At 40.5% G+C, this 18,465-nt stretch overlaps 1 protein-coding gene across 2 annotated transcripts; it reads right to left on the reverse strand.

Annotated features, from left to right (window-relative positions):
* Nucleotides 1-1,615: 1,615 nt before the first annotated feature.
* fez1 (fasciculation and elongation protein zeta 1 (zygin I)) lies at nucleotides 1,616-18,154 on the reverse strand. 2 transcript variants are annotated; one of them, XM_072375381.1, is made up of 10 exons: nucleotides 17,870-18,154; nucleotides 14,495-14,850; nucleotides 10,504-10,591; nucleotides 7,306-7,392; nucleotides 5,571-5,736; nucleotides 4,278-4,609; nucleotides 3,582-3,662; nucleotides 2,942-3,017; nucleotides 2,775-2,840; nucleotides 1,616-2,641 (listed from the first exon to the last, which is right to left on the reverse strand). In XM_072375381.1, exons 2-10 carry the CDS (start codon nucleotides 14,818-14,820, stop codon nucleotides 2,625-2,627), a joined length of 1,239 nt encoding a protein of 412 aa, XP_072231482.1. In that variant the 5' UTR covers nucleotides 14,821-14,850; nucleotides 17,870-18,154; the 3' UTR covers nucleotides 1,616-2,624. The 2 variants fall into 2 exon arrangements, with proteins under 2 accessions (XP_072231482.1, XP_072231483.1); XM_072375382.1 differs by lacking the exon at nucleotides 7,306-7,392.
* Between the last annotated feature and the right edge of the window lie 311 nt (nucleotides 18,155-18,465).

The following is an 18,465-nucleotide window of genomic DNA, read 5'->3' on the forward strand; positions in this document are numbered from 1 at the left end:
CTCCCTCAGTCAGGACGCATAGTTAAATAATGATCACTTGATCACATTTTTTTAACTAATTGATCGGAGTTGAACAATTAACAAACATGTTGAACCTGAGGCAAGGGCTTTACATTGCACATCAGAAATACTGCTTGTCACAATTCGAGTTTCACTGAGTAGTTAAATGACAGAGCACCAACAGAACATGACAAAACACTGATCTGTCACAGAACAAAGGAAAACCTGGAGGTCACACACTGAGTTAATAACAAACAAGCATCAGGTGTGGCAATCAGTAACAGAATCCCAGGTGAGAGACATAAGCTTTGAAACTAACGGAAGTGAACAAAAGAACAGGTTCTACCAAAATAACACAGGAAATTATAAGACATGAACTCAAAAACACAAAAGCTACCAACTGTGAAACTGCCAGGTATTAGCTGTGTTTCCATGAACTTGTAATTTTATCAATCGTTTTATAAAAAAAAAAGAAAAGAAGCCTTATATCAACACCTCAGTCAGATCAGATTGATCTGACCCAGCTCAACCAGAATGACTTTTTAATCAGATGGAACCACTTGGAGGCAAAGCAACATGACTTTCCAAAGCTGCAGCGTGACATACTGTACTTTAGGACTAAGATGGATTAAGGAAAAAGAGGCAAAAAATGTCCGAATTTGTAGAAAAGACCAGAGGTCAGTCCAGCTTTGTGCACGTCAAAGACTTTTGTTCTGAATAAATGATTGGCAACATGTAAATGCACTCTTTGTTTGCTCAGGTTATCCAATGTTCATCTGAACACAATCATGTTTGAGTCTCTAATCAGAATTACTTCAGCCAGACTGCAGAAATACAGTATTAGCCTATTTAAAATCTTGTGTTCAGTTCAGGAACCTTTATTAATCCCAAATGGCCATTTCAGTTTATTAGCTATAATTTTTGAGGACTTAGAAAATCAGATAATGATCTTATCTGAACTGATTGTACAGTTAGTAAAATAGTAAAACAATGCGAACTTGGCATTGTCAAACAAATTCATCTGGAACCTCTGTGGTGTTTTCAAAGAGCACGGACCAAAACCCTAACCCTAACCCTAACCCTAACCCTTGTTAAAAAAAAAAAAGAAAACTGAGCCTCATGAGCCCGATACATGAATTCTCAAATGTGTCTTGCTCCTGAGCCTGAAAAAAGACCCGTTACTGTAGAGTTTACTAAGATATAAACTATAAACAGGAGGGGAAAAAAAGCAGGAAAGATTACAGTTGTTTGCCCTTTAAAAATGGCTTAAAAAAAGAAATGACCAAATTAACTAACCTGTAAAAATGTTTGCTTGTCTTCTACATTTTCTGTAAACCAAGATACAATCAGGACTTCTGATTGGTTTCTGGGGAAATCCTGCAATTTTCATTTAGCTCTGGGATCCTTTACAAGTTTGTTTGTGTGTAGCCAGCTCTCACATAGTTGTCAAAGTTGCCCCCAGCACAGGTTAAGGCCCCGAGGAACTGGAAAATCATGTATGCGTGGTTTTGAAAACCCCAAATCCTCCGAGTGAAATATAAAACCTAACTCGTGACACTTTTCAGCACTTTGTAAGCTCTGAAGTTGTAGACAAAAAGAAGTAGATGCGCACAACTTAGGGTAGAATGTTTATTAGAATTTGCAATTAGCTATGTAGCATTCACCTACATGGAGCAAAGGAAGCCATAAATACGCTAATATGCACGTCTTTATTCAAATCAGCCTGTCTCAATGGGAGATAATATCCAAGGAAAACTCAAGTGATGCACCTCCAGGTGGCTGCACGGAGTGGAATGAAAAGAAGCCTGTCGCTCTGATGATACAGTAAATAATAATATAAAAAACAGCAACAGAGTTTATATCAAATATCAAAATAAGAAAAAAAATACAAAATAAGTCAAAAGAGCACTGGATATTCAGATAGTGAAAGAAGCTTTGTAATGCACTGCACTGCACCCGTAATAGTCGTGTGTTTCTTGTCATTCTTGTGGAGCTACAGTACTGAGTTGGCAGAAAAAGGTGCATGGCTTTTGTATTCAAATGAATTTACCATTTTCATTGGAAACAACTGTGTGTGTGTATGTGTGTGTGTGGATGAGTGTCTTTATGCATTAGTGAACGAAACAATGATCAGAATCCAGTGGTTGAGAGGTCAGTTCATGAATTACTGTCAAAACTTGGCAACACTGAAGTCCTGTTAGAGAAACTAGGAAAACAAAAAACCCAGAGACAGAAAAGTTAAGAAATTAAAAAGAAAAAGACAAGAAAGCAGTGATAACACTGTATCCCTGTACCGAAGAGATCTCATGATCGTTACTAGCATGTCATGCTCCATTAGTGAAGTCCTGTAAAAGTGGAGTTTGGCAGTCAGTCCCACTTGCTATTCAGAATGCGGCCATTTTGGAGTCTGGCCCGAGACAAATGTGTGGGAAAGGAGGAGGTGAGCTCAGCGAGAGGCAGTAGTTGTAGTCTAGGTGAGTAAGATTATGTCGATGGTGAGGATCCATGGATGATAATGGTAGAAGAGGGGAGCTCATGCAGTTTGGGCCAGAGGCGAGGAAGGTTGGAGAGGTCCTCTGGGGATAATTCCTCTGTCACACTGTGGCCCCTGGCCTGGCCGTGCTTTAGGTAGGACACAGAACTAGAAATGAAAATAAAACAAGAAACCTTTATATATTCTTGGAGCAGGTAGTTCGATTTAGCAACAGCTGAATTTGATAGATACGATTCCACTGACTTTCTATGAGCATCAAAGGTTATATCATCGAGTTTACCTTTTAATATGTAGTCAGTCAGCAGTGTAGGCACCTTCTCACTGTCTTCCTTCATGGCATAGAGAACTATGAGGAGCAAACAGTCTAAATGGATCTACTCGGCATATACAGCTTCTTTACATTAAAGACTTATCACTTATCACAAGCACCCTGGTCTTTGTACATACTTTTTGTGAGCATCTGCAGGTCGTCAACAGATGGAGGGGTGCCTTTCTTCTCAAATGGAATAACAGTGTTTAGATACTGAAACAGAGACGGAAGAAGTTTAGAAGGCTAAAAAAAAAACAACCTGGAAATTCAATGGCCAAGCATGTTGTTTCATGTACCGGTAATGAATAATTATTTCATCATAGTGTCATCACTACACATGAATAAACTAAAGTCATTACGAAATGGCAGCCTATCCAGTGGAGGGGATACTAGAGCATAGTTATCTTCCAGGTTGGGTTCAGGAACTGCTAAGAATAAATAACGGTCTAACACATTCTGGCCTTAAGGTGAAGCATAGGTTCTCTGTTAGCCCTGAGGTAGACTGCTGACTTGTCCTGTGAATACTCAAAGATAGATTAGCCCTGCCATTTGGAAGATTCTTCAACAAGTCATTTGGTCACAAGAATCTGGTTCTTGTTCAAGCCAATTTCTGCCACGTTAAACATGCTGACCACCAGAACAAAGTGTTCATTTTCATCTAATCTATTCTAGACCCCAGAACATGCTGATACACTTTAAATGTGAGTTTGGATCCGTTTCAAAGTAATGTTTAAATTCAATATGTAATTTTTATTTTTTAATATTTGATCTGCTTACCTGCTTTTCATTTCCTGTGCTTCCAAATGTCTGTCTAATGCCTGTCTGCAGGATGTTGGACAGTCCCTCCATGCTGAAACGCTATGCACACACAGACAGCGGGAGAATTATTACAAACTACAAATGCAGTTTCGTCATCAGATTGAAAGACTGGCTGTACAAGTACAATGGGGACCCTTCAGCTGATTTCTACCCAGCATTACTGTCAGAGACATTTATTCATTGTGTTTGTTGCATCGGAATTATCAAGCCACTTATTTTGGTCGAGGGAGACGTATAGCGGGTAACATACATGATGAGTAAATCCATATTACTTTACTTCTTTTTCAATGCAGCACCAGTCACCGGGTGTTAAAGAGAAAACTACAGGTGCTGCGTTGCATAAAGGGAAAATCCATTAAACTCTGCTGTTGCACAGGAGTAGACTGGACTGGGCTGTTACTGGACATACTGTGGACTTTCCTGGAAGATGCTTTAGAGGCTAATGGATCTGAGCTCCATTATGTGAACAGTCAGAGGGAGGGAAGAGGAAGAGCCCTCAGGCACTGTGATCTCACCTTTCTCTAATATACATTATAAGATAAAAGATGGATGCTGCACATGTCCTGGAAATATTTTTATATGTAATTATTATTGCTGCTGAATGTGTAGTTAGGTCCCCACTTCTATTCACATGAATAGTTAAAGGCTTCTCACCTTGACAGGCATGGTGCCAGTCTTCTCCGAGCGGCCTGTGGAGCCCGTGGAGCCTGTGGAGCCTGTGTTTCCCGTGCTCATAGACACCATCCCACCCCCCTGCAGACTCAGGGCCTTGTCCCGGCGCCTGCGTTTGCTGCTGTCTCGCTGCTCCTTCTGCCTGTTCTGCACCTCCATCAGTGCCGTGATGAATGTGTTCTTCACCTCCTTCTCAAACTCCAGCTCATCACGCCGAGCCAGCTGGTTGACCAGCTCCTCAGAGTACTCACGGATGGCTGCCTCCACCCTGTGCAGCAGTTCAACAAGTGCCGAGCTGGGCATCAAGCTCAAGCCTGCAGGACAGATGAAAGAATAAAAACAAATTGTTGGAGAGGAAATTCTAGAATTACAGTGAGTGAGGGTCTATCAGCAAATCTTATAACCTGTGTCTATAACTCAATTTACTGAAACATGCGACACTGATTATGTCATCATTTGGCAACGTATGATAATACATTTAGTCCGTCCATCTGTTCTACTTCAAAACATCTAAATCGGTTCCAGCTCAGTTGCTTTTTTATCAGCCAAAACTTAAGTACATACAATGTAAATGCAGATTACTACTAAATTCATTCATTTCCACAGTAGTTTTTATTTTTATTTTGGTTCCATCTCCCCCATTCTCACAGTGGTCACAACGCATTAGTGTGACTCAAACAGAGTGACCACATGGACCTCCAATATGCTCACCGACAGGGAACCTTATGGCAGAGAACACTGTGTCCTCTTGACCTCTCACCTACAGACCTGCTGAAACAAGATGACTAATCTAACCTCATGGACGACTGAATCCAAACCTGACACGAGGAGCGCATGAGCTGCCTGCCGTGGATCTCTCTTTACAAACTTAATATAAGAGAAAACATAATATGGATATTTATTGCAGCTTTGTCATGTTATACTTTGACCATAGTGTCCATGCAGTCATTATGACAGGCCTTTATATTGGTAATTCAATACATTGTGGTGTCAAAGAGTTTTCATGTTTGGTTGAAGGCAAGGACAGAATTGACAAAGGTCACAGCTTTAATATTTTATTGATGCTCAATTTGAAGCTGTAGGGTACAGCTATTTAAAAATCAGGAACCTTGTAATTTATTTAGATAGTTTCTAAATGAACAAGTAGAGATATAGCCCTGATGATTAATGGTGAACAAATTACTCTTTATGGTTTGTTTCAATTAAGACGTTCTCTTTCTAAAAACAAAAAAGAAAGAGGAAAAAAACAGGCGCACGGATCACTTGCAGCTCTACCTTCATAAGAGCAGTTGTTGTTGGATGCCTGAGACAGCTGCCTGATCTCCTCTAACAGGGAGGGATTGGTCCTGGAGGAGCAGTGGCTGATCTCCTCTTCGTCCTCCTCTTCAGTTTCACCGGGATCCGGAGAGTTCTCCATCATCTCAACTATCTCCTCAATGACCTAGAAGAGGGAGAGACGGTTCGATTTAAGAAGATGGGCGGATGGAAAAGAATTAGGATAGACAGAAGCACACAAAGCTATCACTGTCCATTTGTCGGTGGCCACTAAAATGCAGAAAGCCTCCTCTAAAAGGAATACATGTCAGAATAAAATCCATTACTGATGTCTGCTCAGACTGCAGCAACATACGCTGGCTTGAGTCGGGCATCTGTCTAAGCTGCTACACAAACAATTTATGGAATCATCTTGGTTCAACTTGTTCAAGTTGCCCTTATGATTACCATGACTTGGATTACAGAGAATCTTCATCAACACTACTGACTGGATTTGAAGGTTCTGCTGCTGACACCACATGACAATTTCAGGGGTCTTGTGACAGAGTTGCTTAAGTGGTAATTTTTTTAAACCGGGGGGGAAAACAAATGTTTTCACACGTGAATGTAGGGCGGAGTGGGGTAAAATAGCCACCCTTTGTATCTTGGCAACCATGCGCTTTAATTGCCTTGTCAAAATTTATTTTGGGAGCAGCCATCATTTCAGTCATACTGTAAAAAGAAGACGCTCACGGGAGGGGAGATTTTGACACATCAGATGTAAGGGCTGCTACATCAATGCCAGTCTATGAAGAGCTAAATATTCTTATCTTGTATGTTGAGAAAATGCCAACATATCAAATCATGCAAATTATTGAGCTAAATATTTGCCTGAATCAAAAAGCCAAGTAGCTTTTTCCAAAACACCAGTTTTGAGCCAACTTCGAGGTTGGAAGAACTGCAAGAAGAGGGCAGTAATTCATATTTCACTTTCACGTTGGATGAAGAGAAAGTTTGAAAGTAAATTACACTGGTGTTCAAGCTGCAGCTTGTTGGCTCGTTTGCAAGTTCCCAAGAGTGAAAAAAATGGTGCCAATGTTATTTTGGGCAGCAGTAATTCTATTAGTTGACTAAAATAAACAAATAAAAAACATTCTTCTGTTCATTCTACTTCAGTATCTATCAGTATATTTATTTATATATATATATATATTTAGTTTCTAAAAGAAGCAAGCTATTTATACATTTCTCATGGACTTGATTTAAATTTCATTTGAGCCATGGGAGCAGTTTTTTTTTCTTTTTTAAATGAGAAACCATATGTTTTCTTAATCTGTTTGCCAAATTAATTTATTTGCCATAGATCATTTCTCGTAATTCAAACTGATAAGACACGTCATGAAATTTGGTTCGAGACTTTCATTTGACATCTGTCCCATTTTCTCTTATCTTGAGGACCACATGTTTTAAAAGAAATTGGCCCATCTCACCTCATTCTATCCTACGGGATTTTGTCCACTGCACATAAATCTTTAATTATTGGATCGGAGTTTATTTAGTTTATCACTCCGTGTACTGGACCAACATAAAGTCATGAAACAAATACCTCAAAAAACAGACCACAGTGAGTTCAACAAAAAGAACTATGTGAAGATAAATGTGTGATATTCGTGTACAGATTGTACAAAACCATTAAAAATATCATGTAGCACCTTGCTTCCGCTGTCTCACATTACACACACACGCACACACACACCTGATCTGCTGTGATTAGAGGCTCTTCATTCAAACAGCTGGCGTTATCATTCTTCTCATTCATCTCCTCCTCTTCCTTCTCATGAATCTGCAGATTGTGACCCAAACACACGTTACAATAGCTGTGGATTCGTTGCTTTAAAATTACACACTGAATATACACAACACACAACAATTTTGCAAAACATCTTCTCCTCCTTGAGAGGTTCGATCATTTGAAAGTCTCATGCTTGAATACAGTGGTGCCTAAAAGGTTTCAAAGCGTTTAGTACTCCCGATATTTCAATATAAATATGACCTAAAGTCTCAGAAAATTTTACACGGGTCCCAAAAAATTAACAAGTTGGGCCCACTGATTCAGACCTGATTCAGATCAATGCATCATTAGCAAGCTTTTGCAGAACTTAACAATGTTTTGAAGAGATCCATTTAATCTGAATCAGGTGTGCTGAAGCAGGGAAACATCTAAATCCTGCAGGACAGCGGCCCTCGAGGAAGGACTTTGAACATCCCAGGAGTAAGAATTCCACCAATTAATATCCAGAAAGATTGTGTAGAAGTAGAGGAAGTTCAAGACAGTTGTGATTTGGTAAACTTACAAGGTTACACCAAAAGAAATGTGTGTAATGTGCGGTCAGAAAGGAGCCTGGGTCATCTTCTCTTAAAATTAAAAGTCTCTTTCACATTGGCTAATATTAAAAGTAGATAGATGGAAAGAATGGTTTGGGCTTGTTTTGCTGCATCTAAGCCAAGATTTAGCTCAGACATTTTTCTTAAAGAACTCCACGTCTGTCTGAACTGAACTCAAGAGCAAGCAGATCGTGCAGCAAGATGACAGCCAGTCGTTCCACGAAAGACAGAAAGTAATATTTTGGAATGAACAAAAATGTTGTGTAAGGACCCGAAGAGAGCGCTTCACAGAAATGTAATACTGCATACGTTTTTATGATAAATAATTTGCTTTCAGATGCTTTCGTTTGTTTAATTGGGTTCTCGAAAAGCAACATTTTAGAACTTATTCTTACAGAAATGTATTAAATCCTCAAGGGCTCACAAACCTCCAAGCGCTGATGCATTTAAATAATGTCACTGTTCAAGATTATCATAAACAATCAGACAAAAACCACTCCATTTAATTCTTCCAAGACAATAACTTGGGATCGCTCTTGTTTGTATCATTAATCGTGGCAGAGGATGGCCTCTCTGAGTACTTTCCAAAACTTTAGTTAATCTAGTGTTTTTTTTAATCAGTCGCAAGCTTTTGATAATGATGTTAAAGCTGTTTAAAGCTTTTTTTTTTTTTTAATCCAGACTGCTTCCTTTTTATTTATCGGAGCGGTTTATATAAAACTTTCTACATTCATGGCTTCAAGAAAATTAAATCTCCTCTCATACTGCTCATACTGGCCACACAACATCTTAAAGAGGCATTTCCAGTGACTTGGGTAAATTCTGGATTCGACTCTCAAGCACCACCACGATTCTGACATTTATGCTTTGATGTGAGAACTATTTTCATGACAGCCTGAAGTTTTGATGGATGTTAATCAGTGGATGATCTACATCATGATCTTTTAATGTTTAATCTAACCATTAAAAGACATTTGCTGTGCAGAATTTGATCATTGCTGTTTGTCATCAAGTTTATGCAAAAAAAAAGGACATTTTAGCGAGGACCTCAAGAGCTTTTGTGACTATGTAAAACGCAGCATTTTAGTTTTGTGGGGGTATCAGCATGTATAATAGAATATAAATAGAATAGAAAAATACTTTATTCATCCCCCAGTGGGGGAAATTCAAACAAATGTAGCATTTCTTTCAAAGTGTATTGTGAAAGGAGCCTTGGCTCACCAGTGAACTTAAACTGATAGCACTCACCCATTTTCTGTTTGCACAGGTGTGAGACAATTACTATTGCATGGGTGAGTACTTCAGTAATTGGCAATCACACTTTCAGATGTGCACATCGTTCTATTCTAAATACCAAGATTTAAATGATGCAATCCAATGGCATCTTATGCACAAAGTAGCTTAATGGATCTTTATTTTACAGCCATGATACTTGGAGGGGTTGGCATTTATCATGATTGCATAGTTTTTGACCGCTATGAAGCTGATGCTTTCATTCATTAGATATTAGATAAAGACTGAACTGTGATTTGTGATGTGTTTTGTCTTGGTAATTTCACGCTTTGTTTTAAGTGGGTTGAACTCTGCACATCTGAAGGTGTGACACCCATGGGATGATAATTGGCTCACACCTGTGCACACAGACTGTGGGTGAGCACAGTTAGCACAGGTTACAGTTGAGCGATAGCTTTAATCACAGCACACAGGCTCGGAAAGACTCAAACATTAGTATAATTGATGGTGATGCTGAGTAAGAACAGCAGGATTAGAAATGTTACCTGCACAGGAGACTTTTGCATTGTGCCACTACTTCTGACCAAAGATACAACTCTATAATGTTCCATTTTGTTTTCTTACAAGAAAATAAGCATATTTTATGCCTCTGGTATATTTGAAATACCCACAGAAAAATGCTTAATCTGTTTGCATTATGAAAGCTCTGTTATCTGTTCTTCTTGTTTCTGTATAAAGCTTTAAACTTGTGTTGAAGTGAGGATGCAGCTGAATGTGAGCTCTGTGATGAAATCCCTCAATGACCCTCTCATCTCCGTGGTGAAGCACCCACTCTGACCTTGACTGTTAAGTGTGTGCTCTCCAGTTATTTTTCGACAACTAGTTATAGGAGAAGATGAGGAGGGAGAACTCTCCAGAATGGAAGACCAGTCAAGGCTGGTCAAGCATTAATTCAGAGAATTAACCTTTCAGTTTTGGCACTTGAAGGCACTTCTTCGGGGAAAGACGGATGAGTACAACATGCTATGTTTCAGGATATCTGCAAAAACACGGAAGATATGTGTGGGAGCACACTTTCTTGGTCAGACCTCTGTGCTTTTAAAGCACCACAGAATTAGCTGTTAATTATTGGTTTCACACCTCCTACATAAAACCATATTTCATGGGATGTTATTTCAAATACTGCTCACATGGTTTGTCCAGAAAGGGTTTCACACCTAAGAATATGCTAAATAAATGCTAAACTTAAACCTTGTAGAAAATGATTGTGTCAGAGGGAGAAAAAACAGAACAGAAACGTCCTTGAGTTAAGCAAGAGATGTAGAGCAGCATGTACCTCCTGGTCGGAAAGATTGCCGTTGAGTCCTTCAGAGTTGGGGCCGTCCCAGGTGGAGATGTAGTTGTCAGTTAGAGCGTCCCACACACTGCAAAACAACACATACACTCATGTAAACAAGGCAGTCTCCAGAGACAAATCTCAAAAAGAGGCAACAAGACACTATTTTTCCCCCTCAGCTCCAAAGTCTGCTGTTTTAAATTTCACTATTCAGGAAGCCATTCTGCACATTATGATCCCACTAAACATACGTCTGGAGTGTTGTTTTGTTCTTATAAAAGATCTACTCGGTTGTGTCTTTAGCAGCCTCAAACTCAATATTTCAGTATGGCAAGTCAATGACAGTGCAGAGGAGCGTGCAGAGGAACAATGCACAACAGAAAAAAAGCACAGCTTATTACTTGTTAAAAGGTATCCTTAGCAGAGACTTAAATAAAGCTTCTCACATCATTGTGCACTGTGGCTTCTGGCTGCGAACCGGAGTGAGCGACCGTCTGACGAAGAAGGACAAAACTGAGAGAGAGTCTTCTTTGTCTGGAGGCCTTTGTGTGCCTTTCTTGTTTTTTTCTCCCTGCTTTGCTCAGACGTTGGTTCAGCCCTGCGCCCAGTGGCACTGCCCCTGCCTGCTCACACAGTGGACCCCATTCAGCTCCCAGCTTACCTCACCAGTCATGCCCGCCAAGGCAACGCACAGCTATTTGAAGTTTCAATACGCTTAGATTTGGAAAAAAAAAAAAAGCTTGGAATGGTGTTTCCCCTTATTGTGTGCGTTTAAAATTTTGAAATAATTTGAGCTAGAAATAGTTTTGTGTTTGAGAAGAAGGTGTAATGTTGCAGTGCCTTCTCCGTTCTCATTTGCATGATAATAACACATCACCAAGCTGTGCCCATTCTGATTCCTAACAGGGTTGAATGCCTTGCATTTCTCCTTTAATATGATTTTGACCTGCACAGCAGCTGCAGGTGCATTTCTAATGGTATATGTATGAGGTGCCTGGATTCAGAATGTTACTGGATTTCAGGGTACCTTTTTGTTTCTATCATAAAACAGTTCATGATGCTTTCGGTTGTACGTAACATTAAAATGAGAATTTGGCTTAGTTTTAATTGGGGCTGTGTGAAGTACTTAGGATTAATTAGTATGTAGAGTGTGTTACATGCAGTAGACAATAGACAGTGCTCTTAGTTTGGAGAATTTTGCCATCTAAAAAAACCCAAACATCAAAATTTCATTGTGGGCCAAATGAAAGCCATATTGTGGATTTTTGCACTACGTCACATTTGCAAAGGTTCCAATTGCAACATGGATGCTCTTCAGATGAGAAAATGAGAGTATGATGTTTGAGTTCTTTTAGATGATGAAGATTCATTCTTCTGTTGTTCCTCTGTCGGGAGTATTTAGCTTTGTTGCCCGGCCAGGAATCTTTCCCGAGACGCACAAAAACGACTCTAAAGTATTTCACACACTCCTGATAGAAAAAATATATATCCCTTTAACAGATGCAACACTGCTTTAAAGATACATCATTACCTATGAAAGAAAAAAACTGTGACGAAAACTTTTAACACAGAATAAAACTAAATCCTTAGTTTGACATTAAATGTCAAACACTGACACTTTGTCAGAGAGTAAACATAGTGGTGACTTATCCACACCGGTTCCCCTAAGAGACACATCTACATACACACACACACCTCACACTATCACTGCGGATCAATTACACAGTTCTTTGCAGGCTGTAAGTTAACAAGGATTGGAATAGATACATAGTAACAGCCCTTATATCACACTTTTCTGTTTTTTGTTTACCACCGGAAACCCTTAACACTCGTATGTGTAAGTATGAACACGCCATAAACACTTCTTAGTCCTTAACCTATACACACACACACACACGCACACACTGCCATAAAGCAATTCTGTCATTTTCAAACCTTTATCTTAGTAAGCTGTTTACACTATGGACCAACATATTTACATTGAACTGACCACTGGCTTCAGCTTTATACAGTGACCAATATACCGAGTTGTATCAGCCTGTCACCTACAATGTAATTTCCTACATTACAACATTTAACTGGAGCTGAACCTTGAAGCAAACCAAAAAAGTCCCAACTCAGAGTAGAAATGACATCAACACCCGCACGGCACATTCTGCATGTTCAGCACAGGAACATGGTTTAATCATCTGTCCTGCAGGGACTGCAGCTCCATGTTACAAAGCTGCCCTGCTGTGTTTGCTGGCGAGTAGCCACCCTACAGTGATCACTCTGTTTAATATTCTAGTTCTCCGTCAGCTTGTAGGACTCTCTCATATTTCATATCGGAAAACTACAGCGATTAGGCCGGCATGTTCGTCACCAAATGGCAGATTATCGTTGATCATTTTCGTTAGCCTATGAGTTTGGTGTTATTGGTTTGAACCGGACTATCCTGAAAACTGTCCTGCACGTCATAACACATTACAATCCTGCCAGAGCACATCAATACTGCCTCAGTTTCTATTATTAGCTGCTTGTAGCTTGAATCTGTGTAACTCTGAGGTGACTAAATAACAAATGAATGAGGCTACATGAGATTACAACATGGATTGTTTTCAAAGGGAAAAACAGTAAGACTTTGTTTACAGGACAAAACCACAGAAAGTTGGGATTGTTGCATTAACCCACTGGAATGCATTTGTACTGGTTTTCTTAAGGGTGATAAGAAAATAAAAATTAGCCTATGGCATGCAATCTGTGCCAGATCTGTGAATCTACATCACTTTGTTCTGCTCTGACTCACAGTCAAAGCTTTATTCAATAAAAAACACTGTACCAGTACGTTAACAGTGTTTGAAATCAGAGAGTCCCATCCAAAAACTCTCCTCTCACACCTGCTGTCAGGCTATATTTGGCGTGATTCAGCTCCACACAGTGATAGGATGCCTGTGTTTGTGCCTGAGAGCATACAAGTTAAAAGGAGAAGGCTCTGACAGCCAGCTGGTTGAGAGGCAGTGACTGAAAACGAGCCAAAGACAAGTGAGGCGTACAAAACTGCACGCTGAATAATTCAGCATGCAGCCTAACTAGGTGGCGCTGGGGAGGGTGGAGTCATGCTGATGACTGACTGCTTGTATGGCGATGTTGCGGTCTACATGAGGAAATGTTTTGGCTTTTGGGCTGTGATGCTGAGCCGCCACTTTGGCCTCAAGCATCTGCTGGGAATTTGGAAGAAAGGTAGATGCTTTTGCTGCTGTGTTATTAACATTAAAACGAAAGGACTGGGTCCTATTTGATATTACAACATATTACCATATTTGGTAGTGCAAAGTAGTACTGTCTGTGTAAAGTACTACTTCACACTACCGGTACTTTACAGGACGCAGGCCAGGAATATACTCGCTTTTATTTTCTGATACACGTACTTATCATGGCTGCCTTGTGTATCCGACATTTGTTTGGAGCGTCGTTTGTGCACGTCCTCAGAAACTAATTCTACGCTTTCTTTAGCTACAATATGTAGGTTCAGAGTAGGGCCAAATCTCATTGGATGTAGGGTCATGGGATCTGCAGTAGAAAACATGGCAGGAAATCTAAGGACAAGCTTGTCTAGAAAGTCCGCAATCACCAGTATCTTTATGATTGGTCTTTGCCACTTGCAAATAGACAAATATGCTTGTGAAAATTGCTGGTGAGAGGTTAGTTCCATTTTACAAACATCCGTGCATGGAGAAAAGTATTGGAGGAGCTGAACAGGGACGGTGCCAATACCGTGTTTTTTCTGTCCTGAGTCATCAGATGTGCCCTCTCGTGGAGTCCTCTGGTAAATGTACAGTAGACTGGCAAGTATGTAAACAATTACACCCATGACAGAGTATGTAGCTTACACTAACATGTGATTGAGAAATATGTATATTCCTCTGACACAATCATCTTAATTTGATGGCGTGTTGGATAGGCCATCACCCAAAGTAGACTTTATGCTACAGGTTTTGTGTCAATCACTCACTCTTCATCCTGAAGCTGTTCCTCATCCTCCTGGCTGTGTGACTGATTGCGTATGGGTGCCAGACCTTCAGTCTTGGTGTTGTAGTTGTGGAAACACACATTGAGCTTTTCGTCAAACTCATTCACCAGGTCCTCCATCGACTTGAAGCTGATCATCTCTGAGAAGTTCTCCAGCTCAGAGAAGTCCTCGCGGGTGATGGAGGCAAGGGGGACAGTGGTGGTGGTAGAGTAAGAGGAGTGGTTGAGAGCCGGATGCTCCAGCTCATCCATCCGACAGGGCCGGAGGTCCTCAAACTCCTCATCCAAGCACACAAGAGGGGCTTCCATGGCGTCCCCTGTTAGTAGGATGTCTGAGACCTGCACCAAAAAGAGTGAAAATTAGACAGTGTGTAGTGTACTGGCTTTGGTCATTTCTGCAAGGTTCATAAATTAAGCTTATTTTGAGTTCCAAACAATTTTCTTTATGAGCTTAGGGCACAAAAGAGTGGATCGATCTAAGCACAAGTGATTTTTGTCAGTTTTAATCTGATGGATTTAACAATACCCCAAAAAGGATTTACGTGATTTCACCTAAATCCCTCCTGCCTCGACTCATCTGGAGTGGCACCATAATGTCTAGACATACAGGAGATGGAGGTAGATGTGCCAGAAGGGGACCAGGTCCCAGAGGGAACCCAACCAGTTGGCTTTACCAGTAAATTGCAGTTAATTAAGCACCCCTACTGGGACTCAACTAATGAGGTGTCAGAGATTCTGAGCCTTGGAATTATATGAACATTTTTCAAAGCAAATTAGGCTTCAAGAAATTAGGCTATTTTTTTAGCTGGTCAGGAAGTTCACTTGACTGAGATCCTTTGTATGTAAATTGTGTCATTAACTGTGTTATAATGTACAATCATTCCAATGTAAGTGTAAATCTTCAGATCATTACAAACTAAAATCTTTGATAAATGAACCAACTCGAATTTGGCTCTCTTGCATGACAGTTGAGGGTCTATCCCCACAGACATTTTTGAGCATGTAACAGCTGTGCAATATCCCTTTTGTGACAGTTTCACATTATGCAAAACATCAGCCTGTTATGATTTGCAAAGGGAAAATGTATAAATGTAGCATTTTTTAAACTTTTATCCTATAATTTCCTCTTTTTTTAATTGTCATCTATGCTCACAGATGCCACCGTCTCTGTTCAAGAGCAGATATTCACATATCTCAACGCAGCAAACAGAATTACACATGCGTGCCTCGACATAATGTGATAGATTCCCCCCAAGTGTCACGACAGCGATAATGAACTATGAAATTAGGTGTGAACACAGGAAACACCACAATCACCTTGAGGTCTCAAAAACTACACAAATAAACGTGTGATCATGCAAAAACAGGCATCAAAATAAGTGATTGCAAGCAAGGCCGCTCTTGGCTTCTGTACACAGTGCACATGACAGCACTCACACATTTTATACCAGCAGAGGTTGTTGACATCTCCTCAGTATGAGCTCCTACGGCTCTACTGTTTTTTGAAAAGGGTTGTTTATGAGTCTGTCTACTACTATACATACATTTACTATACATTTACAAACTGCACTTTTCTTAAATCATGACTAGTTTATTTTGTTATGGCATACTCAAGGGTCTACTTCACCAGTCTGAGATGAGTTTGGGAGAAACCAAGAGCCTCATCCACTCATTTTTTCAGATTTAGAGACATCTGGGAAGTATAACGTTTGTGTCTTGTGTAGTTTGCCAAATAAAAAAACAATCAGCACAGTGACTGTGACAGCAAAAAGGTCAAAAGGCAATTAGTAGCTAAAGAAAAATAGTATTTGATTCTATCAATCAAACATAAATCTGCTCAAAAAGGCAGCCTTCATTCTTGGGTGGATTGTTGGTGCTTCGGTTGAACTTTTAACAGAAGTTCTGCTTTGGTCAGGCTGTTTTGACGCAGTGTCATTACAGCAGTGAGGCCTAAATTTCATCCTTTGTGCTTTGCTGGAGCGAGGCCTGGCGTAAGTGGGTGAGCACAGAGAAGCCCATTTAAAAACAAGCTTGTGCAAGCCTCTTCTTCCTCATTACACCAGTCAGCAAAGTGCCGCTCTGTCTACAGCCGGATATCGTCTTTCACAATTTCACCCCATCTCTCTCCTCACTGTTCTGCTGTTTATTAGTTTGTTTGTGTTCCCTTCAAACACATCTTCCTCATCTCTGGACTAATACTTCAGAATATGACTTAAATCCTTGCAGAAGAGGAACCAATCACCCTGGCCTTCTATAGTAACAGTGATGGACAACTTCTGTCCATCAATGTACCCAATTCAGGTAAGTAGTTCTTCAGGAATAAGGGAATCAGGAATGGGAATTAGTGCCCCACTACTCCGGTCTTTGAAACTTCTTGTAGGGCGCACCAGTGCACCGATTGAAATTGGCACATTCCTTATTTATTTTCCCAAAAGCTGTAGAATCTTCACTTACTACTAAGTCAGCTGAGTCAATTACACATGCAATAATTTAATTTCACAGAAGCAAACTACAAAATCACAGCATCCTCACTGGAGCTGCTGGCTGGAGAATTGACGTGAAGGGGTTTGTATGAAGGTACAGGTACGGCCAAGGTGTGCTGGGTTACATATTAGCTCTTCTTTGTTATTTATTTTTCCCCTTCTGTCACCTCTTTATTTCCATATGTGACCTTCACTGACAGTGGTGGTGGTCTCAGGTGTACCTCCCCACTCTATAAGCACGCAGGTATGAGAGAGCTAATCAACCAGCCTAATGGAATATAACCAAAACCCTCAATGCATTTTACCAAACAGCTGCTTGTGCAAACAGAGTGAAACGGAAGAATCTGTCCAGATTCTACACAGAGGTTATTCTTTTGAATATTCTTAAATGACAGCAAAAACAGTACAAATCAGCTTCATTAAATTCCGATGTGTTAATGTGTGTCATGAATGTGGAATGACAATATTGATCATTCATCTACAAAGGCCCTTTAATCAAAGGATTGAATTAAAATCAAAGTAAGCCTCAGTCTCACATAGCAGGTATTAATCATGAGTCAATCAAGTGCACATCAAATGAAATTACCAGTGATTTTGTCCCACATTAATGTGAATGCAGTGGTTAACACTATAAATTGATATTCACAGAACAGTGACAGAAATGGAAATGAAGCGAGTGTATGTCATCAACTCATCAGAAAGCAAAAAAAGAAAGGAGTGGGGGAGGGAGAGAAGAGCAACGAGGAGAGAGGAGGGGAGATGGAGGAAACCATGGTTACAAGACGGGGATGACGGCAAGATGATGCACATAGGGGTCAAGACAGGAAGAATGGACGGCAGGATGATAGATTCAGGGCAGTAGGAAGGCTGTTTACCTGCAGTTAGATGAGACGTTGTTTTATTTTGGCTTAGAGTGTAGGCAGGATCGTTTCAGACCTGAAGAATCTGGGCCTTCCTTTGCAGCAAAAGCCGGTGAGCAGCAGCAGTTACATTCATTCCAGGGTGAAAGAGAGAGAAAAAAATCCGAGAGGTAAAGATGGCAGCGTGGTGAGAGCTTTAGTCTGTATCCCGTCCCTCACCCGTTATCCCACAGCCACCCTTATCTGTCCTCCCACAGCTCGTTGTTTTCCAATCAATGGCCAGCCAGCCCAGCGCACACAGAGCCTGCGCACTGCTGGGCCTCTGACGACATCAGCTCACCCCCTCCCTTCCTCCACGCTTTTTTCTCCCTTTGTCCCTGCCTCCTCTTTGCTTCCATTGAACCCCCAATATTCATGAGGGGAGACGTAGGAGGAGCAGGAGGTTTGGGGGAAGAAGATGATGTTTGTAGCGGGGTAGCACATTGTATTACACACCTTTTTATTTATAGCGCAGATTTTCTCTTTTCTCTTTTTGTCTGCTTAATCATTCTGCCACAGACCCAAGAGGAATATAAGGACAACATTTTGAACCTGTTCATGAGCACAGAGAG

This window comes from Leuresthes tenuis, unplaced genomic scaffold (genome assembly GCF_036924035.1).
Source record: "Leuresthes tenuis unplaced genomic scaffold, fLeuTen1.0.hap1 SCAF_21, whole genome shotgun sequence".
Taxonomy (NCBI): domain Eukaryota; kingdom Metazoa; phylum Chordata; class Actinopteri; order Atheriniformes; family Atherinopsidae; genus Leuresthes; species Leuresthes tenuis.

What these genes read in the sequence shown, in the direction of transcription:
- fez1 (XM_072375381.1), bottom strand. Translation starts at nt 14,820, where the DNA reads ATGGAAGCCCCTCTTGTGTGCTTGGATGAGGAGTTTGAGGACCTCCGG. An exon ending in GCAATCTTTCCGACCAGGAG is followed by an intron (nt 7,393 to 10,503) that starts GTACATGCTGCT and finishes CACAATCTGCAG; the next exon opens with ATTCATGAGAAGGAAGAGGA. An exon ending in CTCTAATCACAGCAGATCAG is followed by an intron (nt 5,737 to 7,305) that starts GTGTGTGTGTGC and finishes TCCCTCTTCTAG; the next exon opens with GTCATTGAGGAGATAGTTGA.